This window comes from Heterodontus francisci, chromosome 33 (genome assembly GCF_036365525.1).
Source record: "Heterodontus francisci isolate sHetFra1 chromosome 33, sHetFra1.hap1, whole genome shotgun sequence".
Lineage (NCBI taxonomy): Eukaryota > Metazoa > Chordata > Chondrichthyes > Heterodontiformes > Heterodontidae > Heterodontus > Heterodontus francisci.
The window spans coordinates 29,910,754-29,937,628 of record NC_090403.1 but is presented as its reverse complement, the minus strand read 5'-3'; the positions used below and the strand labels follow the sequence as shown (position 1 = coordinate 29,937,628).

Below are 26,875 nucleotides of genomic sequence, written 5' to 3'. Positions count from 1 at the left end.
GACTTACAAGTGGAAACGCCTGAGGGTCAGGTTGGTGGGAAGGGAATGTCCACCCATTCAGTGGCAATGGGGTCAGGCGGCAGCATATCATGCAAGACGAATCTGCCCGGCAACAGGCAATCATCTGTCAGTGGTGACTGTGCCAAGGTTGCTCCAGAATGGCTGCAACAGGAGACATTAGTGTGTCCCCAGCATGGACAGCAAGGCTGCCACCAGCTTAGGCATTGTTCTAATCTTTGCCGGACATCTAACATTGTTCATCTTTGTGCCTGCCAGAAAAGAGAGTTCATGGACTTCTAAAAGGCCTTTGATGCCACACAACAGACTTGTGAGCAAAGTTATAGTTCATCGAATAATAGGGAGAATAGCAACATGGATAAGAAATTGGTTGAGTGACAGGAAACAGACAGTAGTGGTTAATGGATGTTTTTCAGGCTAGGGGAAGGTTTGTAGTGGAGTTCCCCAGGGGATGGTGTTGGGACTGTTGCCACTTAATTATAATTCAGGAAATGCATCTTACAAGGTAGGACCCATAGTGACATATCAAAGCAGAGCCAAATTTAGCACATCCATGATCTATAGCAACCTACACTTAGAAAATGGTAGGCACTTACATAAAACAGGATCTAAAGAATTACTTCAACCACAAGCCAGTACAAGCCATACTTGTGAATAGTACAGTCATCTTCAGGAACTTCATTCATCAAAATCAGTATTCCCTATTTATCGGATACAGCACTTAACAGAAAAGCTACATCACTGCCTCAAATATTTTTCGTAATTACTTGTTTCATCTGAGGGGGTACTGTGCTCTGGTAAATTGTCTTTTGAAATGGCATGCTCAATTAGTAACAGAAAAGAATGCAGTGACACAATTGAAGGTGCAAGGCCGTCACTGCAGAGATATAACTTACAGTGGCATCCTAACATATTAAACTTCAATACGTATCAAGTATCCTCATATAGGGCAGAGATCCCATCATATAAAAGGCAAGTGTCTTTATAGGTAAAACTTGGTTCATGTGATATCATGGACTGGTTTTGATTGCCTGAGGGGGTCGGAGAGTAATTTTCAACAGTACTTTTCCTCTTATTGACTCCAGGTTTTTCTCTGACTTTTTGCTTCTTACAAGAGACTTCATAGTAGAGGTGGTGCGGGTTGTCAAGTGTCTAGTTTGTGATGTTCCAGCCACGAGTATGGGGCAAGTAATTGACAGACCAGTTGGTCTTTTCTTAAGCTCCAATTCTGTATGTTCAAAGGGGAAATATAGTAAAGAGATTGGCAGACGAGGAGGAAACCAGTAGGCTGGTGTCAAGTTAGGTAGGAGGTTAAAAGACATTGATGTCAAGCAGACATTATGCATACAGAAAAGGCAGGCAGCCTGATAGAGTTGGACTGACTAGATGAGCAGGACTAGCCCAGGAGCAGAAATCTCCATATATCAAAGTTGGAATATATGAAAGATTTTGTCAGACTCCATTATAATTCAAAAAAATTAAAATCAAGTCATCAACAACTGTCTGTATTTGTATAGGGCTTGATAATGTTGCCTGCAGTGCTAGGACCACCTTCAGGCACCCGGGACTTGTGGAGGTCTAAGATCTACTTGGTGCTTGATATGCCAAGCATAGGAAAATGCAGACAGGAAGCACCTAGGCTAATAGGTCTCTGTACTCGCTGTGTGCAAGCCTCAATAAGCCCCCAAATTAGGGGCCTTGGTATCGAAGGTGCCTGGAGTCTTTGATCAATGCTCCAGCTCCTGAATGTTCTTTTATCAACACTTTTGTGTTGAAAAGGGTCTGCTCCTGAAATGCCTGTTGGAAATGGGCAGTCAGTTGAGATGGCTATCTCTCTGTTACAAGGCCACCTTTTCAGAGGCTTTCAGAGGCCAATTTTTCAATGAAAACTTAAAGTCTCACTGCAAATAAAAATGATATGGTGGCAGTTCATAGGCAGCCAACAACCTTTCCTTTTTTTTTAACAACCCTTATCTGACTGCTGGAAAGGAGTCTCAAACATACAGATGGAGCAGGAGTGTCAAAAGGAAACTAAAATGAATTGACCTAGATTATCAGCAGAGATAAGCTTATTTGGGTGCAAGTGCTTGCAGGATCTTAGATTCCTGTGTCAGGGCTACACTATCATCCCCATAGTGCCTTTAGTATAAAAAGAACATCCCTAGATACTTCCTTAGGGATTAAGCGCAGGTCAGACATGATGTCAGTAAAGGGCAAGTGGAAGAAAACGTGGGCCAAGATGGTGACAGCGGAGTTCAGGACAAGTTGGAAGATGGAAGTCAAGAGGCAGGTGAAGACGGCACTGTAGAAAATGAGTCTAAAGGTGATGACAGTGTGGACAAAGATTCTGGTGAAATGTGGGGGTGAGTTGGGGCGGAGGTGGGAAATGTTGCAAAGAAGAATAAAGCAGTTTTGTAGATGTATAGTATAGGGGAATGAAGCTTAGTTTTGAATTGAACAAGATGCTAAGGATGTGCACAGTCGGTTTCAGCCTGAGCAAGCATTCAGGATGGGGATTGGGAGCTAGTGGCAAAGAAGTGGAGTTTTCGACAGGGTCACAAAAACTATGTATTTGGTCTAAAATAAAAACAGAAAGTGCTGGAAATACTCAGCAGGTCAGGCAGCATCTGTGGAGAGAAATAGTTAACGTTTCAGGTCTGTGACCTTTCATCAGTTCTGACCGGAAACGTTAACTCTGTGTCTCGCTCCACAGATGCTGCCTGACCTTTGAGTATTTCCAGCACTTTGTTTTATTTCAGATTTCCAGCATCTGCAGTATTTTGCTTTTATTTTAATTAATTTGCTCTTCCTGATGTTCAACTGGTGCAAATACTGGCATATCCACAGCTTAATGTCAAATTGTGCTGTGCTCACTGCCTAAGGTAATTGAGGGGACAAGAGATACAGTGAAGGGGTAGGGCTGGGTGCCATTAGTATACATATGGAAGCTAACCCCACTCCCACAATCCCATGCTGACAAAGGAAGACAACAAAATGCAACATGTAGATGAGGAAGAGAAGGGACCAAAGATGGATCCTCAAAGAATCTGTGAATTGACTATCCAGAGGTGGTAGCAGGTATCATTACTGTTGATGCATCGGTTGGATCAGGATAACTTCTATAGTGCTCCTTGTGAGTGAGAAGATGTTTCACAGTATTTTACATTGAGGAAGACAAATCAATGACTGCTGAGCAGAAGGAGAAAAGGGGGGAAAAAAGAAGAGAAGGGTTGGGTGGTTAATCAAAGACAAGATTGAAGACTGAGTTTCGGAAATCAGATTTTGAAAGCAAGAAGCGAGGGGGCAAGGCTCTGTGAATTGGATTGAGATTTCTAGGCTAATGACTTAATGAGCGAGTCAACAATAGTGAAGCAAAGAGCGTGTGCAGGGTTTCAAGACAGGAGGTGATCAATAAGGTAGGGTGGGTGAAGCCCTGGAGGGATTTGTAAGTAAGCCAAAGGGAGCCAATGGAGTTTCAAGGGGATGATAGTGAAAGGAGTGCAGGTGAGGAAGTGAGCTGGAGCACTGAACAGTAAATGGAAGGTCAAAGCAGCAAGGCTGATTAGGAGAGTGCCAGAGTAGTTGAACAGAATATGATGAAGGTGGTGGGTGGGAAGGGAAATGGTCGTAGCAGGGGAGTGGATGAGGGGGAAGGAAGCCATACTTGAAAAGGAGTAGGACAACAGTAATGCCAACTCATATTGGAAAAGTTTGGACTGCAATATACATAGGCCTGAATTATCCAAACATTGGTAAATTCTCCAACAGGAGTCTATTTTGTGTATAGCTTTCGATCAGTTGAAAGTTTGAATATTCTACACAATCATCGTTTGGACAAATGATTTTCCAGAACAACACAATCTGACAATTTGGAAATTATTAAGAATGGATCCAATCCAAATGCTTTTGTATCATTATGATTTCTGCAGTCTATCGTGACAGGAAAAATTGAGGCCAACTTGGTTCTGTATTTTCTTTGAATCTGCTGATTCTTGCTGGTTCAACATTAACAGGCACTGGGAACCTCAGCTAAGTCACTATTTTTCATGTCAGTTAATCACAATGCCCAAAACAAAGAGTGTCTGCACCAGCAGCAACAATCCTCTGCCCTAAGTGGCCAGCAACACAAAATGCCTTGTGCCATAGGGCTACAATTTGTGGGTAGGCCCAAGGTCCCGCCACCAGGACTGGAAGTGAGTGCTACAACTTCTTACGAGGTGAGCGACCAGGAGGAAGCAATTTTGACCAGGCCAGCTGATTAACTGCCGACGGGTGGGGGTGGGGGATCAGGAACCAGTCAGGATGGCGGGTGGATGCAGCATCAGGTGACGTCGCTAGAGATACTGGCGTCATACATAAAGGGCCGCCAGTGCTCTTTCAATGACCCTGCAGCCCTCATGGTAGCTGCTGCCTGAAGCAAGCCTGATGAGTTGGAAGGCCCTGTTCCCATCAATAGCAGTCCCACTGAAAGCCTGAGAAAAGGAGGTGTCGGAAGGTGTGGCAGAAGGACGATCCTGGCTGGCCCCACGGTTCAATGATGTCTTCTTGCAGATTCTCCTCCAGGCTACTCGGAAAAGATGGGAGGTCTTCTTCCCCAGAGACAGCAGGAGGAGACCAGCCCACCTGACCAAGCAAGCCTGGATGGAGATCACAAAGGAGGTCACTTGCTGTGCGGTTATCAGTAGAACCTGGATGTAATGCTGCAAGCGGGTGAATGACGTTTGTTCAGGCAAGGTGAGTATTCCATATCTCGCTTCCCTTAGGGACTTACACGTGGAAACGCCTGAGGGTCAGGTTGGTGGGAAGGGAATGTCCACCCATTCAGTGGCAATGGGGTCAGGCGGCAGCATATCATGCAAGACGAATCTGCCCGGCAACAGGCAATCATCTGTCAGTGGTGACTGTGCCAAGGTTGCTCCAGAATGGCTGCAACAGGAGACATTAGTGTGTCCCCAGCATGGACAGCAAGGCTGCCACCAGCTTAGGCATTGTTCTAATCTTTGCCGGACATCTAACATTGTTCATCTTTGTGCCTGCCAGAAAAGAGAGTTCATGGACTTCTAAAAGGCCTTTGATGCCACACAACAGACTTGTGAGCAAAGTTATAGTTCATCGAATAATAGGGAGAATAGCAACATGGATAAGAAATTGGTTGAGTGACAGGAAACAGACAGTAGTGGTTAATGGATGTTTTTCAGGCTAGGGGAAGGTTTGTAGTGGAGTTCCCCAGGGGATGGTGTTGGGACTGTTGCCCTTTCTCATATATATTAATGACCTAGACCTTGGCGTACTGGGCACAATTTCAAAATTTGCAGATGATACAAAACTTGGAAGCATTGTGAACTGTTAGAAGGATAGCATAGAACTTCAAAAGGACGTAGACAAGTTGGTGGAATGGAGCCGACAAGTGGTAGATGAAGTTCAATGCGGAGAAAGGTGAAGTGATTCATTTTGTCATGGAAGTGTTTTTTTCTGTTTAAAAACTAAAGGGGATCTGTGTGCCTTTAAGAATAAGAGTTGTTTGTCTCTATGAAGACAGTGTGTGCGAGCTGCAAGCCTATTTCCTAAGCAACAGCAAGAGAGAGAGGTCACATGCTGCACTGTATCAGTTTGACTGTGTGTAAAGACTGGCTAGAACCAGTTTGAACTGGCAGACACGCGAAGCGTGCTCTCTTGAAGGATGGAAGGATTTGTCTTGCTCCGCAGAAAATCTACATTAAGCGAAACACAGCCCGTAGGCCAAAGAGTAAACGATTGCTGGAAAGGACAATTTGCATTATTGGAGGTAGAAAATTCCTTTTTACTCCCGTCTCTAAGAAGTCTCTGCCTCAGGAGTGATTTTCTGTTGTCTTTTGTGTTTCTGAGAATTCTGGAATCCATTCTTTTAAAACAACATCCTTACTACTTAAGTCCAGACAAACAGGCCCAAGTAAAAGCAGAAATCCAATACATGCTGGAAAACAACTTAATTGAACCTAGTCAAAGCAGCTGGAGTTCACCAATAGGCTTAGTGCCTAAACTTGACGGGTCAACCCGACTTTGCATAGATTACAGAAAAGTCAATGGGGAATGGAGGCAGACTCCTACCCAATTCCTCGCTTAGAAGACTGTATTGACAGTGTGGGCAGCGCTAGGTTTCTTACAAAGATCGACTTGTTAAAGGGATACTGGCAAGTTCCTTTGACTCCTCGAGCTAAAGAAATATCAGCCTTTGTCACACCAGACGGTCTTTATCAGTACTGGGTGATGCCATTCGGGCTAAATAATGCCTCAGCCACTTTTCAAAGATTAATGAATCAGGTGGTAGCCAGTGTTCCCAACTGTGTAGTGCATCTCGATGATGTACTAATATACAGTAACACCTGGAAAGAACAGCTAAACCAGCTAAAAACTCTGTTTTAAAAAAAATGGAAGCAGTGGACTTAATGATAAATCTGGCAAAAAGTGAATTCGGAAAAGCAAGAGTAACTTACCTCGGGCACATAGTAGGGCTAGCACGAGTATTGCCAAGAACGGCAAAAGTACAGGCCTTGGTGGAGTTCCCTATTCCTGAAACTAAACGTGAAATCATGAGGTTCTTAGGAATGTGCAGTTTCTACAAGAAATCTGTACGGAATTTTAGTGCTGTAGCTGCTCCATTAACCGATTTGCTACAATAAAAAAACGAAGTAGATGGTCAAATGAATGCCAGGCAGCTTTTGAAAAGTTAAAGGCAATCTTCACTAATGAACCAGCATTGGCTGCTCCAAATTTTGTTAAACCCTTCGAGATAGCGATTGATGCTAGCGACCTGGGGGTTGGTGCAGTGCTATTGCAGGATGATGAATCGGGCATAGAAAAACCAGTAGGGTACTTTTCAAGGAAACTAAATCGCCACCAAAAAAAGTATTCCACTGTAGAAAAAGAAACAGTAGGACCATTGCTGGCCTTTAAACATTTCAAAGTATATGTCTGCCAAAACTATAAAGAAACACTAATATATACTGACAATAACCTATTCACGTTTGTGGAAAAATTTAAAAGCCAAAATGTTAGAATATTCAGATGAAGTTTGTTGTTGCAGCCTTATCATTTGAAGATTGTACATATTTCGGGGAAAAACAATGTCATTGCCAATGCATTGTCACAAATTTTACCTTGTTGGGTTACATGAATAACGATGGTACAAAAAAAAATTCTATTAATTACCAGTAGAGTGAATGTGAAAATATGTTTAGTGTGTTTTTTCAGGTTCTGTTCTGCATTGTAATGAAACGCATTTTAAGAATGGTGTTTCATTTCGCCAAGGGAGGAGGTGTCATGGAAGTATTTTTTTTCTCTGTTTAAAAACTAACAGGGGTCTGTGTGCCTTTAAGAATAAGAGTTGCTTGTCTGTGTGAAGACAGTGTGTGTGAGCTGCAAGCATGTTTCCTAAGCAACAGCAAGAGAGAGGTGTCACGTGCCACAATGTATCAGTTTGAATGTATGTAAGGACTGGCTAGAACCGGTGGACAGGTAACACATGCTCTTTTGAAGGAAGGAAGGATTTGTCTCTCTCAGCAGAAAATCTACATTGGCCTAAAGAGGAAACCACCCCTAGAAAGGAAAATTTATATTATTGGAGGTAGCAAATTCCTTTTTACTCCTGTCTCTAAGAAGTCTCTACCTCAGGAGTGACTTTCTGTTGTCATTTTTGTTTCTGGGAGTTCTGGAATACTCAGTAAAGTGTATCAGTGTACTGATAGACTGCTAATTCAAAATCTAAATAGACCTGGTGTTATACTCCTTGATGGAAGAAATGTGTAACGCCTACTGCAGCCGAAGTACCTTGAATGCCTATCCATTACAGACTGTTCATCAAACTCACCTGGAGACTTTGAGTGGCATCTGACTATTCGACTCTGGGACATCTCACCGAACCAGGAACGTAATCAACCAGGACTTACAACACAGTTGTATTATTATTCCTAAGAACAGCTCTAATTTTTTGAAACATCATTTTAGAAGCAGTTAACCGTTGGTTTTTGAATGTACGTGTGCATGAGGGTTAGGAGGAAGGAATAAGAAGCTATAAAGTCTTTTCAAACATAGATTTATCTCAGTATTGTTTAAGATTTAGTTTATTCATAAATAGTTAATTTGTTGTTGTCCAAAGATACCTGGTTTGGTGTGTTTTAATTTGGGGACTTAATAAAGTGTTTAATTTGGCTAATTTCCAGTAGATGGGAAACTTTAATAATATGCTGTTACCTGTAGAGTAATGGGACTGAATTGACAGTGCATTACTCCTGCCTCGGTCATAACACAACACTTTTGGTAGGAAGAACATGGAGAGACAATACAAACTAAAGGGTACAACTCTAAAGGGGTGCAGGAACAGAGGGACTTGGGTGTATAAGTCATTGAAGGTGGCAGGACAGCTTGAGAGCGTGGTCAATAAAGCATAAAGTATCCGAGGCTTTATTAATAAGGGCATAGAGTACAAGAGCAAGGAGCTTATGTTGTATCTCTCCTCTGCATCAATGCTTGCGTTCCTCACAGGTGCAAAAAGCCATCTCTTTAGTGAGTAGCCCTTGTCTCCCAGAATCCATCCTTGAAGGCACATGGGACGTGTGAAAAGGTCTGGCATCTGGGGGTGCCTTAGTATGTAGGCAATATGGCTGCTTCCTGGGAACTGTGCAAACACTTGTAGGATCCATTTGCCGTATATGCTGAGCAAATGGAATCCCTTCCTTTCGATGAAGGCTATTGCGCCTATGGGAGCCTTGATGGCCACATATGTGCAGTAAATCACACCCTGCACCTGGGGAAATCCAGCGATGGTCCCGAACCCAATGGATTTCTCAGACTGACTGTCCAGATCAGTGTGACCATGGATATATTGGCTGACCCTCCTGAAGACAGCACTGATCATCACCTTGATGCAACAATGTGCTGCAAACTGAGAGATCCCACAGTTGTCGCCAGTAGGTCCCGGAAATGAACTGGAGGCATAGAAATTTAGTGCCACGGTAACTTTCTGCACCACTGGCATTGGGTGGCCACCACCACCACTGGGACTCAGCTTATTCACCATCAAAGCACACAGGTATTGTCATGGCCTCCCTCGATAAGCGCAGTCTCCGGTGACGCTTCGGCTCAGATATCTGAAGGTAGTTTGCCCTCTTTTGGTAGACCCTCGCTACTGTCTAAGCACAGGAGGCTGCTCGCAGTCCCCTCTGCGCCCTTCTCCTTCCTCCCCACCCCTAGGCTGCTGCTCCAATTGGCCTTTAGATTGCTGCTGTCGCACTTCCTGTGGCTGCAACTCGCTCCCTCTCTGCTGCTCCTCCTCACTCGAGGTTCCACATCCTGAGTGGACAATGCCCATGGCACTCTCAATTTCCAGAGCCTATTACCCAGACGCCTCCTCCGCCCATCCGACACCACCCTCTCTTACATCTGATCCACACAAGTGCCAGTTCCCAGATGGTGCTCGGGCGGCACTCTCCCCCCCTACCAACACCCCCTCCCACAGTGGTCCTGGTGAGAACACATCTGGAGTATTGTGTGCAGTTCTGGTTTCCTTATCTGAGGAAGGATGTTCCTGCTATGGAGGGAGTGCAGTGAAGGTTCACCAGACTGATTCCTGGGATGGCAGGATTGACGTATGAAGAGAGATTGGGTTGATTAGGCTTGTATTCACTAGAGTTTAGAAGAACGAGAGGGGATCTCACAGAAACCTACAAAATTCTAACAGGACTGGACAGACTAGATGCAGGAAGGATGTTCCCGATGGTGGGGGAGTCCAGGACCAGGGGTCACAGTCTAAGGATAAGGGGTAAGCTATTTAGGACTGAGGTGAGGAGAGATTTCTTTACCCAGAAAGTGGTGAACCTGTGGAATTCTCTACCACGGAAAGCAGTTGAGGCCAAATCATTAAATATATTCAAGAAAGAGTTAGATATAGTTCTTAGGGCTAATGGGATCAAGGGATACCGGGAGAAAGCGGGAACAGGTTACTGAGTTTGGATGATCAACCATGATCTTAGTGAATGGCGGAGAAGGCTCGAAGGGCCAAATGGCCTACTCCTGCTCCTATTTTTCTATGTTTCTAGCCTCACTCCTGACACTGATATCCAGTGCCCATGTTGCTCCACCCTCCCTTCCAAGGCATGCTGGCTCACTCAATGGGTGCTGAGGGAAGCCAGCAGTCACCTTCCCCTTGCTCACCACCTCCAAATATCTGCTGAGGCTCTGAAGATCCGTGGACCCTGTGCAATTTCAGGATAGTTCCAATAACCCCTTAAAATTGCTTTCAATTGGCAAATTAATTGCCTCAATTACCTGTTGGCAGCGTTGAGGCACGCCATCCTCTGGCACACTGTCCATCCTTTGGAAAATATGAATCTGACGTAGACATCGGACTTCTGTTCTGACATCTTCCATCGCAATATTCCTGCCGCCTCCCCGCCGTCTCTGAGCCCATCCTCAAAGGGCCTGGAAAATTCTGGCCTATAGTCTTTATTCTTCCACATCCAAGGAAATATCCCTGAATTTAGTGTTTGTGCCCAAACTGCTTTCCTTTCTTTAGTTAATCTAGTACTTCTTCTCGGTGCATCTTCCCTCTTCAGGTGTGATTGTTGAATTTCATCATGCTCTGAACCCATACCCACTGCATCCTTTTCCACACTGCTGAAAGAGAACCTCCCTTATATTCTCAGCACTTCATCCAATAAGATGTTAACCGTATTTTCCCATCAATGCGGCCAACCTGCCTTTTCTACCCGTGCTCCCGGTCATTCATTTGAAGACAACCTGGGGCAAATTCAAGGTAACGCTGACAAAGTTCAGCCAACTTCAGTCAGCTACCAGGTCTGGGTTCCCCATACAGGTCACTTCATTGAGCAAAATAACAACTTGGGCGGTTGTGCAAAAGGGACAGTAGCGAAGCAGCAGCCCATTTTACACCCTGGCCAATTTTATTTTGTGTAAAGTAACTGGAAAAGAAAATCACGTGGAACGCAAAACAGGCTGGCGATTTTCTACCTCCTATTTTATGGCAACTGCTGCAGTAACTTAAAAACTGATTGTAAGAGCTTTTATAGGTATATCAAAAGGAAGAGAATAGCTAAAGTAAATGTTGGTCCCTTGGAAGTAGAAACAGGAGAAAATATCATGGGGAATGAGGAAATGGTAGAGGTATTGAACAAATATTTTGTGTCCGTCTTCACAGTAGAAGAAACAAGTTCCATACCAGAAACAGGCAGTAACCTAGAGGCTAAAACATGAGGAAATTAAGGAAATTCATATCAGCAGAGAAGAAGTATTGGAGAAACTTGAGGGACTAAAATCTGACAAATCTCCAGGACCAGATGGCCTATATCCTAGGGTTCTAAAAGAGATAGCTGCAGAGATAATGGATGCGCTTGCTATAATCTTTCAAAATTCCTTAGATTCAGGAATGGTCAGATCAGATTGGAAGTTGGCAAATGTTACACCGCTGTTCAAGAAAGGAGGGAGAGAGAAAACAGGGAACTACAGGCCAGTTAGCCTAACTTCCATCCTTGGGAAAATGCTGGAAACTATTATTAAGGAAGTCTTAACAATGCACTTAGAAAGCACAGTATGATTAGAACAAGTCAACATGGTTTTACTAAAGGGAAATCCTGTTTGACAAATTTATTCGAGTTTTTAAGGATGTAACTAGTAGGGTAGATAAAGGGGAACCAGTAGCTATAGTATATCTGGATTTTCAAAAGGCATTCAATAAGGTGCCACTCAAAAGGTTAATAGGCAAGATAAGGGCTCATGGAGTTAGGGATAATATATTAGCATGGATAGAGGATTGCTTCCTGTCTGTGAACCAACAAGTGGGCATAAACGGGGCATTTTCAAGTTGGCAGGCAGTAAATAGTGGGGTGCGGCAAGGATCAGTGCTGGGGCCTCAGCTATTTACAATCTATATCAATGACTTAGATGAAGTGACAGAGAGTAATGTATCAAAGTTTGCTGATGATACAAAGTTAGATTGAAAGGTAAGCTGTGGGGAGGACACTGAGAGGCTGCAAAGAGATATAGACAGGTTAAGTGAGTGGACAACAAGATGGCAGATGGAGTATAATGTAGGGAAGTGTGAAGTTATGCACTTTGGTCGTAAGAATAGAAAAGCAGAATGTTTTTTAAAAGGTGTGCAACTTGCAAGTATCAATGTACAAAGAGACTTGGGTGTGCTTGTACAAGGAATGCAGAAAGTTAACATGCAGGCATGACAAGCAATGAGGAAGGCAAATAGCATATTGGTCTTTATTGAAAGGCAATTGGAGTACAGGAATAAGGAACTTTTGCTGCAGTTGTACAGGGTTTTTGTTGAGACCACACCTGGAGTACTGTGTGCAGTTTTGGTCTCCACGTTTAAGAAAGGATATACTTGCATTGGAGGCAGTGCAGCAAGGGTTCACTTGATTGGTCCCTGGGATGAGGGGGTTGTCCTATGATGAGAGACTAAGTCGATTGGGCCTGTATTCTCTGGAGTTTAGAAGAATGAGAGGTGATCGCATTGAAACATATAAGATTCTAAAGGGGTTGAATAGGGTAAACACAAAGATTATTTCCGTTGGTTGGGGAGTCTAAAACATGGGGGCACAGTCTCAGGATAAGGGGCCGATCATTAAGGACTGAGATGAGGAGAAATTACTTCATTCAAAGGGTTGTGAATCTTTGAAATGCTCCGTCGTTGAATACATTTAAGACTGGAATAGATAAATTTCTCTCAGGGAATCGAAGGATGTGGCAAACGGGCAGGAAAGTGGAGTTGAATCCTAAGATCATCATTGTTTTAAATGGCAGAGCAGGCTCGATGGGCCATATGGTCTACTCCTGCTCCTATTTCTTGTGTTCTTGCGTTCCCCCCTACTAGGCCTTTAAGCTGCTGTAGGCCTTTACATTGTGCAGCAGCATCTAAAACTCCTCCCCTCAAATGGGCTGTGCTGAATCACAGGTGCATGTCCACAATATGTACATGAGAAACAACCCAAATTCCAGGTGCTGCTCTCAAGTTCTGTTGCTACTGTGCACATGCGTAGACTGTGGCGTTTCCTTGTTACTAAACTGAAAACTGCTCATTGGACTACATCCTTCAGTGCAAAAATAAATACAACAACGTGTAATTTAATTTCCAACATCTATGCAAAAGGGCAGAGCAGTCAGTTTCCAAATGGCACCGCTGAAACACAGAGTCATAGAATGATGCAGCACAAAAGGTGACCGTTTGGTCCATTGTGCTTGTGCTGGCTCTTTGAAAGAGCTATCTAATTAGTCCCACTCCCTTGCTCTACTCCATAGCCCTGGAATTTTTTTCACTTCAAGTACTTATCCAATTTCCTTTTGAAAGTTATTATTGAATCTGCTTCCATCACCCTTTCAGACATTGCATTCCAAATCATTGTAACTCACTCTGTAACACTTATTCCTCATGTCTGGCTCATTTGCCAATCACCTTAAATCTGTGTCCATTGTTTACTGATTCTGCTATTAGAAACATTTTTCCACATTTACTCTATCTAAACCCTTCATGGTTTTTTAACATCTTTATCAAATCTCCCCTTAACCTTCTCTGCTCTGAGGAGAACATCCCCAGCTTCTCCACATAACTGAAGTCTCTCATACCTGGAACCATTCTAAGTAAATCCCCTCTGCACCCTTGCGAAGGCCTTGACATCCTTTCTAAACTGTTGGGCTGAAATTTCCCAGCCTCATTGAGAGGCCATGGGTGGCTGAGTTGATAGGCAGCATCAGGGGACGGCAGTGCTCACAGGGGTCCAGGAACAGCTAAAGGCACTCTTCTGGAGGGGTCAGACCTTCACTCTGAGACCCCTCACAATGCTTTGTTATCTTTTTCATCATTCAAGAAGGAGGCCTTCGTGAGCACCTCCATTTTGAGCTGCCCCCGAGGGCTCCCTTTTCTCCAGCAGTGCTCACCTCTGCCGACGGAGCTGCCGCGCAGACATTGCAATGGGCCCTCCTACTGAGACCCCTTCCCTGGTCCACCTGCCATCCTTAATTGTATGACGAATGTGGAGGCGGTCAGTTAGGATGCCGCCTCACATAAAGTCACTCCGGTGGGTGCGCTGAGGCCATACGCAGGCTTGGGACCCGCATATAGTCCTGACATTGGGGTCCCGATGTCCACAGTGTCCCGAACTGGTCACGATATTCCAGTTGGGGCCTAACCAGTGTTTTATAAATGACACTTTTGGTCTCCTTCCAGCCGACTGCTCGCTATACATCATGCAAAAGATATATGGGTTACCTTCCCCTTTTGAGAAAGATTATCTTACCCTATATCCTCCATTATACAACCAAACCAGACATCAGGACACCGACACTCATCTGTGAAAGGAAAACAGGAGATGTATTTGTGATACACAGGTACTTGGACTGAAAGCAGTAGAAATGCATTGTGAAAAATACATGCACCAAATCATCTGTGGAATGCTCATTTTGCAGAGATTACAATCTAGTAATTCCATGGCATAGCATCCATTTTTCAGGCACTAAACAGGTGCCTAATCCTCCAATATGGTGGGCAGGAAGCACATGCTCACTGTAAGTCTGAAATGCACTGCCCACCATACTGGTGTAAGTAAAAATAGACATCCACCTGAAACAAGCTTTAGGCCTTTTGTATATGCATTTCTAGGCCTACACCTGAGTAAAAAGGATCACCTGCCTGGTACAATATAATTGTTTAGAAAGTGTAGTTGATATGTACCTCAATTTGCAGTGAATTAACCCCGAGTTCACCCACGAAAATAACTCAGCAATTGAACACTGGCGGAATTCAAAGCAGAATTTGACAAACTTCTCATTCAAGCAAAATCCTCAGTTTTAAGAGTTTTGAATTTGAAAATTCTGGGTGCATCCCAATCTAGTAACTAAATTTGGTCAAATGTGTCCCACCTTCAAAATAGAAGGCGCCTAGCAGAAGAAAAGGACTCGAAAGTTAAGTAAACATTAAAAAAAAGGGTTAGGGTAGATTAGGTTAAATAGATTGAAGGAAACAAAATTAAAATTAATTTAATAAAAATGGTAGAGAGATGAGGGAATCTAGACTCAATTGAAGAATAGAGATGAAAGGAACAAAAAGATAAAATGACTGCAGACTTAAAGAGGCTGAATTTCCTTTTCAGTTACACCAGTAAGCCAGGGTAAGTCTATGATATCGGACAAGGATCCACTCTGCTGGCTCCTCAACACTGCTTCAATAACTTCTCTCCAGAAGTGATGTACAAAACTTCCAGCCAAATATGAATAGTTATTAAAAGCAAATGTTGGGAATGTTTAGTTTAGTTTAGAGATACAGCACTGAAACAGGCCCTTCGGCCCACCGAGTCTGTGCCGACCATCAACCACCCATTTATACTAATCCTACACTAATCCCATATTCCTACCACATCCCCACCTGTCCCTATATTTCCCTACCACCTACCTATACTAGGGGCAATTTATAATGGCCAATTTACCTACCAACCTGCAAGTCTTTTGGCTTGTGGGAGGAAACCCACGCAGACACAGGGAGAACTTGCAAACTCCACACAGGCAGGACCCAGAATTGAACCCGGGTCGCTGGAGCTGTGAGGCTGCAGTGCTAACCACTGCGCCACTGTGCTGCCCCTGTACAATGTATTACCAATCAATTGTGCTGTAGCAATGCACTAGGATTGCCAGGGTTACCATGCGGCACTTGGAGTTGGAGACTTATTGGGGGGAATTTAAATTTGAAAGAACCACCTTGCCTTATAAGCTAATTAGCAGCTGATTACAGAGCTAACTGATCATACCAGGCAGGTGGGAAAATCAAAATCAGAAAGAATAATTCAAATTTTCAGCCAGCGTCACTGGCCATGGCAATGTGTTAGGACTCGGTACAATTCACCAGCTGAGGCAGGCAACCTGGAAGAGGCAACAATTCTCCGAGTACCCAGCCTAGTTATTCAAAGTATTACAACCTGGACTGTGGGCAGTTGGAAGTTCCTTTCTGCTGAAAGTGTGTTGCCATTGTGGCAAAGGAAAAAATCCATCCCGTGGAGTGAATACTTTTGAATTAATATTTATAATTCTGTTATAGGTATTAATTTTTATTCACCACAAAGATTCCATGGCTAAAGGAGTTAAACTATGAGAACAAGTTGCATAGACTAGGTTTGTATTCCCTTAAATATATTGGATTAAAGGGTGATCTAATCGAGGTGTTTAAGATGATTAAAGGATAAAGAGGGAGAAACTATTTCCTCTGGTGAAGAGGTGCAGAACAAGAGGGGCAAAACCTCAGAATTAGAGGCAGGTTGTTCAGGTCAATGTCAGGAAGCACTAATTCACACAAAGTAGAAATGTAGAATTCTCTCCCCCAAAAAGCTGTTGAGGTTAGGGATCATTTGAAAATTGCAAAATTGAGATTGATGGCATTTTATTAGGCAAGGGTATTATGGGTTACAGAACAAAGGCGGGCAGATGGAGTTAAGATACAAATCAGTCACATCCAACTGAATGGCGGAACAGGCTCCAGGGATAAGCAGCCTTCTCCTGTTCCTATGTTCCATCGTTTAATATTTTCTTTTCAATTTTTTTCTTTCTTTACCAGTTGTCTCCTTCCTCTTCTCTCCTGAGTGTGTCCATTCCTTGCATATGTTTGGTTCTGTGGGTACCTCCACAAGCTTCCCCTAAGTAACTGTTATTCAAGTGTGATCCATCACAGTGAGGGTCAGGAGGCCGTTCACCCATAGGGAACATCACAGCTGAGCCCAGTCATCTGGCATGTGTCGCTGGATAGAATTCAGGAGCAGAAGCCCTGGTTGATTTTCTCTCCATAAGTCGACTGATACTGTAATGTCACCACTATCACACTGGCAGTGATCAGCTACCACTGGGAATGAACCTGGGGCCTTTGTGGCTCAGCTAGTCACTGAATAAACTCAACGAGTCATTGGAGACATTATAGTATTCAGTAAATATTACAATAAGAAAACTATCCCCAACATTTTTGTAACCTTGGTACTGAAACACGGGCATTGTTTTCAGTGCCACAGCGTATGAGCTGGAACCGTACACTGAGACTGACAATTCCCTGGGTCTGTCAGTAGTGGTACGACCAGGTGAGAAAGGGGTCTACAGGTTCCCTCTCAGCCTTTGCCTGGTTTAACCGTAACAGGGTTTAATTTTTAAAAACACCCTGTTTTTAGCTCCCCCTTCAGTGAATCCTTGTTCACTGCTCTCCAACTGTAAGGCAAAGAAATCTATCAGACAGGTTTTCTTAGATTTAAACAAGAAAGGTAGAAGTTTATTAACCTTAAACTCTAATTCGGTTAACGACTACGAATACGCGACGACGTTAGCATGCATACGTGATAAACACACACGCAGATACAGACAGAAAGATAGAAAGAATAAAGGGGAAAAGTTTGAGGCAATAGCTGGATTTATTTACGGTTCTTTGAGTTCGATGTAGAGCCTTTGATTGCCAGTAAGTCTTGCTATTTCGTTGGGGCCCAGTACACGCATTAAAACTTGTAACGATGTAGGAGTCTTGTCTCTCTTGAGGTTTAAGTGACTTCAGTGGATCTGGAGATTCATGAGAGAGAGAGCGGGAGAGAGCTAGCCAGGACAGAGTCTCTCTTCTTCCAAGTTCAGTTGCAATCTGATCCAAACTGTGCTGTGAGCAGTTCAAACAAAAAGCTGGGCCAGCCGGTTAGTCATGTGACAAGCTGTTTTAACAAACTTCTGTGTTTGTGGATTCTCCAGCTTAGCAGACACCCTGGAATGCTGACTTTCTTGCACATTCAATGTCTGGTGATCAAAATCCATTTGGGTTTAACTGGATCGGGGAGCTGGTCCATTGTCTCCAGGCACTGTCTCTTAGTATGCAAATGTTTTTCAGCCACTGCTGATCTCTTTAAACAAGTCATTTCTTCATTTCAGCAACAGTTTAAAATTAATGTTCAGATGACGAAATTAATATGCTTCATTCTTGGCAGGTGGGGTCTTCATGACAGTAGATTAAGCAGTTTATCCAGACTCAGTACTCATTCTCATTAGGCCAGATAAAGTGGCCCCATTTCTACTGCTGTGTCTCAATGGGCAGCTCCAAAGCTATAACAAATTAGATTGTTTTTGTATGGCCATCCCAATGCTCCCGAAGTCATCAAATGCCAATCACGTGAGTGCAAGACATTGCCTATGCAGGGACAAAGGCATGGCTTTCTGCTTATTGTATACAGCAGGTAGAATGCCACAGATATAATGGTTTAACCTGCACTACCCTTGAGGTGGGATTATCATAAAAAGCCAATTTAAATTAAAATACAGTGAGACCACAGAATGGTTAATGTACAAAGTCGAAAGATGTCCCATTAGTGCAATAGGGAACGTACTACTGAGGTTCAAGCTGTAGCACATTGCTGGGCTTTATTCTGAGAGCAAAATGCTTTACTCTGCATCTAACCAAGCTAAGCCTGCCCTGAGAGTACTTGACACTAGTCTTGAGTAACTGAACTGGAAAACATTCTGTCTCCTAGCACTAAAACCCTTCACATCGATGAGCATAAAATCCACAGAAACAGTTCAAAAAAAATCAGGGCATCGAGCAGACTAGTTTACACTGCCACCTGGAGGTAGCTATAGATAGATGTCAGGTCTTCTCAGGCCTCCAAATACCAATGTGAATCAGATTAAAGATGGTGCAGAAGCAGAATTATCGCAAGACATCTTGTCTGGCTTTTAAATTCTTGGTTATGGTAAATATATAGTACAATTTAGCCAGTCTCTATCATAGGTACAAGCTAAGTACTGGGACTTGTAGTGATGTGCATCTAGCTATGATACATCAGATATTATGAAATCTTTTATCTAATGTACTGCATTGCTATAGTTTATAATGTGTAGTCGGTGAGAACTGCCACACAGTGGCATGAGAGTCTCAGATGTGAACTTCTAGCAGCTGGTTTGTTGAAAGATGTGTTGATTTTGAAGAAGAAATAAGCAACTATGGTCGATCCGGTTAACAGCAGTGCAGCATTGTGAATAAAGTGCAGGCACTTTAGGAATTCATTTTTCAAGCATGAGAGTCTAAGAAAGAATGTGTGTGAGTGAGGGAGTAAAAGTGCGTGCGAGAGCAGTCACAAGTGAGATTTCTGTTCTGATGGTGATTAGATTATTCAGATTCAAATAGGATGAAACAAAAGAAAACAACTTCCAAAATGATTCCGAAAGTTGGCACATAGTCCATTATAAGTATTTAGCATGACTTAATGTGCTGAACCTTTAATGTGCTATTTATGAGCCTATATAAATAGAACTAGCAATATTGATGCTTAAAAATCCACAATCTACATGGACCTCAGGCACTGTTATTGTGTGCAGTGTGGAGGATGTGTTTACACAATAACATTTCTACAGCTTGAGCAATTTACCCAAGTTTGGCCCAACTTAAGATTCCTCCAGTTCTTTTTAAAAGGTGATTGTACGCAGGGCATTTCAGAATCACAGTAAATGGGTTCACTCCATGATGCCCAACATTGCGAGTTTCCAATTCAAACTATGCCGCCAGCAGTAAGTGGAGATTAAACACTTCATCGTGGAAGGAAGGGAAACCAGACAGCAAGCCACCCAGCTCACTCCCACTCACCTCCTTAGAACTGGCAGTGTAGAATATAGGTGGGCCCTTAATATATAAGACAGTTAGATTTACCATTGTAAAGTAAGGCTGTTGCTCAAAAAAAGCAAATTTTAAAAATATACTTTTATAAAGCGATCATCTCAGTCATGTGTAGGAGAAATTCTTTCTGATCTTACAGGGCTTTGATTTTAATGTGTCTCATCCCTAAACCAGATGCCATATATCCTCAAACCTTCAAGGAAATGAGAGTGGAAATAGGTGCAGTGTTAAATAAATGCAGGAACTTTACCCGAGGACTGAGGGACAGTTATCCTGATTTTCAAGGCACAATTCAGGAAGTGACAGACCAGCTACCCTAACATAAAGTAATCCAAGAGATTGTATAGGATAGTACATTGTACATCTAAATAAGAAACATGATCTAAGACATCAAAATGCTGAGATGAATGAATAATCCAAATTTCTGCTCCAATGACTAGCTACGTTCCATCTAATGTCTGCGACTGCACAATCTGTACAGAATGCAACCTTAAAATACAACTTACTGGGTCCTGCACGCTGTTTATTCCACATCATTCCAAGGTTATGGCCCAAACTCTGAGCAAGTATGACAGCCATTACATCGATATTTCCATACTGGAAAAAAACAGCCGAAGAAAGAAGCATCAACACATAAATGACAAAAGGTTCTTCACAAAGCGATTAGCATCATTTGCATTGCAAACCATTCATCTTCTGTATATCACTTTTCACAGACTGGAATTAATTCCTTTAAAGAAAAGCTTATAATAAAACATACCTTCAGAATACAGGCTAGGATTAAATGGGGAACATCTCAAATCATTTCATAAAATGTCCATGTTATTTATTCCGTGAGTAAATTTGCAGGTACATATTCAATGCTCCCAATGCAGAGCTTTATGTGGTGAGATTGCGCATTGGGAATTTTAACCATGGGGTCCAGCATCCAAATTTCCATATGTGCTCTCAGCTCTACCCCAGGAACATTGAAGACTAAGGTTTACCTTGATATGACATCAAACGATGTTTCTGTCCATATACTTTGGAAATGCTAAGACTGGCTGGGAAATTCCTCGAAGTTGCTCCTGCTGCACCAACATTACTCTGTCAGAACATCTATTCATGTGCACTTCAGGTGGAGTAACGCAATCGGAGCAGGAGCAGCTCCAAGGAGTTTCCCAGTTGTTCTTTTACCACCCAAGCCTGTCATTTACTTCTTTTTCCCTTTATGTAAAAAAAAATCAAATTGGTGGGCATCACTGCTAAAGAAGCGAATATTCTTGTGTTTCTTTTCTACCTGTCACATCCATACCTGTAGCACTGTTAGAGGCAAAGTAAAGGTCCCTGCAGCCCATTCACTCAACATATCTTGATCCCTACTTCAGAAGAGCACCCATAACTTCACCAGTGTGTGGACTTTCCACTTGCCAAGCTGACCACCCTCCCTGCCTTCTGGCTGAGACTGTCAGCTCAATGCAGGTTACAGGTGGTTTTGTGTGGCTATAGGAATCACATTAGGACTAGCCAAACTCGTTCCACTTACAGCTGCTGATCAGGAGACTTTGAACGCAGGATCCTGGCTTCTATTTGACGTTCAATAATTGTCTTGGTATGAGCCTCGACACTGTCTGGTCAACATGGCACTTGTGTAGATAGACAATCTTACTTGCATAAGGTGAAAGTCAGACAGCAGATTAGATGGGATTTAAATCTTCTGCCCACTTCTTTCTGTGAATTATCAGGAATCCACAATATATTCCTGGAAGCTCAAGTGCAACGGGTTATGCTAAAACGAAGCTCTTTCCACACCTTATGTAGCATGCAGCACACCATGGCGTAATCCAGTCTAAATATCGGAACAATAATGAGGTCATTTTAACCCCTCCTACCCCTCCCCCCCCCCCAACTGAGCATGTGGGCAGTTAAATATAAAAAGGGAAAACCTGACTCTGACCCGTGTGGAGGGGCAGGCATCAATCTGTTCTCAGGAGGTGTGTCTGGCAGCGAAGTCTTTTAAGGAGGCTGTGTGCTTCCATTTTAACTAATTTATTTTTAACTGCTGCAGGTTGGTGTTGTGAGATTGCCTTTAAGAGTGATGTCCCTTTAAGATCTTGAAACTCGACAGATGAAAGGAGGCAAGAAGGACCAAATCCATGAGGTGAGTGCCTTTATTCCACTGCTCGTGGGCCAGGAGGAGCAGTAGTGCTTCTCCCAGCCACCAAGCTTACCTTTCAAACACCCAATTATCAGCCAACCCTTCCCCTCCCCCCTCGATGTTCCATCTCCCCATCCCTCTGGCTGTCCGTCGGGTAGGAAACCTGTTGAGATGATTGTAAACAGATCCTGCCATTAAATTCAGCAGGACCTGTGGGAAACCTTTGCTTCCTCGTTTGTCATCCGAAAATCCCTCCATCACAACTAACCAACCACTCTCCTCCTGGCTCCGAGTTATTATCAGGCCCATTGTTTCCGCACACCAAGTGCCTGCTCATTGCGGTCTCTACCACTCGCAGGTGCACCATTAGACACTTGGCTGAGGGCTACCATGCTTAATTAGCAGTCTCAAGAGTCATGTTCTGAGTGGGTAAACTACATCTCTGAAGAACAAACTGTTCAACCTATTGTCACCCTGGAATAAGTGGGAAACCCACAATCCCCTTAAAACGTGAGCAATCTGGGCACTTCCTTGACCAGGTACATGTACATTTGGAAGTCTCTGGCAGTGAGTGCAGGTTACTTTGCCGCTCATACAGTGGGAACCTTTCCTGTTGATGAGTGGGATGGGATGTTGCACAGATGCTGAATGGCCACACTGATGGATCCAAGGAACCTTGTACACTATGAGTGTCATATCATTCACAACACTCTGTGGGGTTTTCTGTCCTCACTACCTGGGCTAAATCTACCCTTGTGTGTGTCTCTCCTGCTCCTGTTGCAGCCAGTGCTGAATTTAATCCAGTTTTTGATGGGTCAACCCAGGCATCTGTTCTGCAGCAAACTGGCAGATCTTTGCCATTACCTGGAAGGATCCTGTGACAAAAAGGTTAACAGTTGATCTGTTTTACTGTTAAGTGCTGAAGCTACAGATTGCAACAGAGGATTCAAATGTACACAGAAAGAAAACTTTGGTCTTGTTTTGAAACAAGGGTGGGATGTTATTTTTTTTTTAAATGGATAGGGGAAAGAAGCTATAGACAAAACTGCAATAGGGAACAGGTCAAAAGAGCAACAAACCTCATTAATCCCTCCTCCTTTAGATAAAGAGCAGATTCCTCCAATGTAGGCTGTTGCGCTTTGACTGTACTCAAATGTGCGGCCTCTGTGGATGAGAAAACCGGAAAGCACAGTCAAGCTGGGAACACGTCATTACCATACCTGAGGCTGTAATTATAGTGAAACACTTCTCATAATCCATTATCATTTCATTATTGAAATGAGTTTTCCTTTGAAAATTTGTTTGACGGGCTAGTTCAAATTATATACCATACATTCTAAACTTGAATCATATGACAATGGACTAATTAGTACTCTCGCTGCTTCACGCAGCATTGAAACCAAACTACAAAGGAACCTAGAGCTCCAGTAAACATTCCTTTTCAGTCCATTTAAACAAATTTACTTAATTAATTCTTAAAGGTAACTAAAAGTGCATTATGAAGTTGTGGGGCATAATGCACATCCAACGTGTAGCAATAACCAGAACTCACTTGCAACTCTGTCCTCAAGACAGCCAAATCATGGGATTATGCATGATATGCCACAAGTCTTTATAAGGTATCCTGTAGTTGTACACTTTTGGGATAAAATGTCATAGATTAAAAAAGAAACAAATTTTCCTTGAATGGCTCTTTTCCCCCAGTGACTGTAATTACATGTTTGACTTTATATCTTGTCATGCAGGCCCCCACATGCCAAGAATGAGGCACATTAATTTTGCCACATGGACATTAAATTCCAAATTGTTGCTGGGAAGAAGAGAAGGCCTGTGACAAAGGGTTGCCAGGCCCCTGGCTGGAAAGACATTTTTGCATATTAACACTCAGTGTGTAGACAAAGTACCACACACACAATACACAAAGCCAGAAGTGGTTATACCAGTCGGTCACGTGACTACCCTGCTGGCCAACTTGGGGAGTTTTAAATTGTAGAGACAGTGTTTGAATTGGCAGAAAGCTCTTTGCTCCTGGATTGAAAAGACCTCTGCTGACTGCTCGCCACAGCCTCTCCTGTCTGCTCCCATCTCTTTCTCACGGAACTCCAAAAAACCAACTGAAAACACATGAACCCCAAGAGAGAAACATCTCCTACAGTGAACAAGGTTTAAAAAAAAAGCAAGAAAAGCAAGATTCCCCCTACAAACAAGGACTCTACAGTGAGCTCGTAAACCCGTAACAAAAAACTCTTCAGATATTGCCTCAAACCTTTCCACTTTATTTTTCTTCTGCTCTTTTCTGTCTCTATTTGCATGTGTGTATCACGTATGCATGCTAGCGTGGGCACATAGAGTATCCGTAGGCGTCAACCGAATTAGAGTTTAAGTTTAAGATTAATAAAATTTCACCTTTCTTCTTTAAACCTAAGAAAGCCTGTTTGTGCTCATTTCTTTGCCTTATAATTGGAAAGCGGCAAACAAGGATTCACCAAGGGGGAGCTAAAAACACAGTGTGTTTCAAAATAAAATCCTATTACAGTACGACCAGGTGAAAGCCGAAAGTGAACCCTGGACCTCTTTCTCACCTGCTCAATACAATCTGTTTGGGTACAGAGCCATCTCTGAAGTACTGTTCGACTGCCATAAAATCCTAACACTAGCAAACATCTGGCATATTCTAGTGGAATAAATTTGCACAGGTTCACTCACCAGAGACCAGCACATTTCAGGAGAATGTGACTATTAGTTACACTTCCCATCAGCCAGATCAGTCTGATCAATTTGAGTTGTTGGTAGCCAGACTGAGGGTCATTGTACATCAGTGTAAGTGTCAGTCATTGTTACCCATGCTTCTTCGAGTGAGTGGAACTACACTGTGTCACAAAATAGCTTTGACTATTCTAATGTCAATAAGAACCACCAACATTAAGGGATATTTCACAAAGCAAATGAAAAATTGAAGTTGTCCTGAATTAAAGAGAATGGAGGTAATTAGTACATATGGGTGTGGAGGAATATTGCACTGAGGTGAAATGAGTTGAGGGTTAACTACGTTTGGGTAGTGCACTGGTTAATGCACCATCATTAACACAATTAAAATCAATAGGTTAATGACTATTGAAAGCGCATGAAGTTCATGGGTTAGGGCGGCACAGTGGCGCAGTGGTTAGCACTGCAGCCTCACAGCTCCAGGGACTCAGGTTCAATTCTGGGGACTGCCTGTGTGGAGTTTGCAAGTTCTCCCTGTGTCTGTGTGGGTTTCCTCCGGGTGCTCCGGTTTCCTCCCACATGCCAAAGACTTGCAGGTTGATAGGTAAATTGGCCTGTTTATTTAGAGATACAGTGTTGTACCTCTAAATAAATAAATAAAAGATTAATTATTGATGAGCTGATTGTTTTAGATGCACTGATAGCTTTTTAAGACAGGACAATAAACTTTAATCCGAAACAGTCTGGATCAGTGACCTTAAAAAGCAGCTGTGACCCTCACTGATCCAGATTTATCCAAGTTGTTGCCATGCCCCATTGACTCAAGAATTAATAGAAACCTTTTATGACCAATTTTTCTGCTCAATCTGGCCTATTGCATTTAGCACAACTTGTACTGGGTAAATTCAATGGTCTAGCATTCCTACTAGGAAGCTTCACCTGACAGGAGTGTGGGTTAGAGAAAGGATTATCACATTGTCGCACCCAATCACTGAACTGTGTTCCTGTTGATCAAGAGTCCCCTCTAGTGGCCCAGCATTGGTGAACAGTAATGGCAAATGAACTATGAGGTAACACGATCGATATGTTTCTTATTCGATATATTCAAGCATTGTAATCATTTCCCAGTTCCTGTTCTATAAGTTGTCTGTTGTTAGCATTCAGAAGAAAATAACTGTCACTGTTGCAAAATGGCGCAACAATGAAGGACAAATGAACTGGCTTTGATTTGTACACTTACTTTCGTTGACTCAAATCTATATAAGACACCAAATGTGAAGCCAAACTGAAACTGCTAAAATAACAAGCAAAAGCAACAGTGCAATCCCAGATCTGTTTTGGCTCCAAACCTGGATGTTTGTTTTGGGTTTGCACATAGAAGAACTGCTAATTTTGCAGTTTACAGATTCTCTTTGAAATCACTCCTCTTCTGACAGAAAACACTGTCCTGGTCATTTAATTTTAAGCAAGAGGTCGACCTCAACATCATACCACCACCTCCAAGTTCCTCTTCAAGTCACATACCATCCTGACTTGGAACTATATCGCTGTTCCTTCACTGTCACTGGATCAAAATCCTAGAACTCCCTCCCGAACTGCACTGTGGGTGTACCTACACCACAAGGACTGTAGTAGTTCAGGAAGGTACATTACCACAACAGTCTCACGGGCAATTAGGGATGAGCAATAAATGTCAGCTTTGCCAGCGATGCCCACGTCCCATGAACAAAATAAACTACCTTCAGACTGGATAGTCTCAGCATCAGAAAATGTACTCTTACAATGGATATGCACATTCATTCGATACTTCCGCTCTCTCATATCTCCCATATGGGTGGAGCTATGAAGGGAAAATATTTTGAGATGTTTTCACCCTGATGAGCCAATACACAGAAAGCTCACTTCTGGCACAGCCCACTGAAGCAGCTTCAGATCAACTCAAAAATGTTGTCCAGATTTGTGTTCATCTGTAGTGATAATGAAATTTAGAAGATGTCATTCACAGTAATGCACTACTGTCATGATTAATATTCATTACAGACTTCAGACACTATTAGTATTAGTATTGATAACCAAGGTACACTCTGTGCAGACCAAATGAAAGCCGAGAAGCACTGTGTGACTGACAGCTAAGCAGAGCATCTGATTTTTCTTTAAGTTTTGCTAAAATTAGCAAATGCAATGGTGTTACTGAACTCTCCTCTCTCCCGATATTTATTGTAGGCCATTAAATGATTCAACTGCCTATATTTTTACTGTAGGTTAAAGAGAGATAAAGCTTTTATCATTCATCAAAACACTCTAATGCAAATCAATCTTACACATTGTCACTGAAAATGGACGAAAGT

General features: G+C 42.8%; 1 protein-coding gene across 5 annotated transcripts in view; it reads right to left on the bottom strand.

The window, feature by feature from the left end:
- adam11 (ADAM metallopeptidase domain 11) overlaps nucleotides 1–26,875 on the bottom strand; it is a 214,786-nt gene that overhangs the window by 69,056 nt on the left and 118,855 nt on the right. For all 5 annotated transcript variants that reach the window (XR_010969060.1, XM_068013258.1, XM_068013255.1 and 2 more), the window contains exons 12-14: nucleotides 22,901–22,985; nucleotides 20,191–20,281; nucleotides 14,313–14,364 (exon numbers count right to left, since the gene is read on the bottom strand). Coding sequence is in view for 4 of the 5 variants with exons in the window: in XM_068013258.1 (XP_067869359.1) it covers nucleotides 14,313–14,364; nucleotides 20,191–20,281; nucleotides 22,901–22,985 (228 nt within the window). In the remaining variant the exon portion in view is untranslated. The remainder of the gene's footprint in view (nucleotides 1–14,312; nucleotides 14,365–20,190; nucleotides 20,282–22,900; nucleotides 22,986–26,875) is intronic.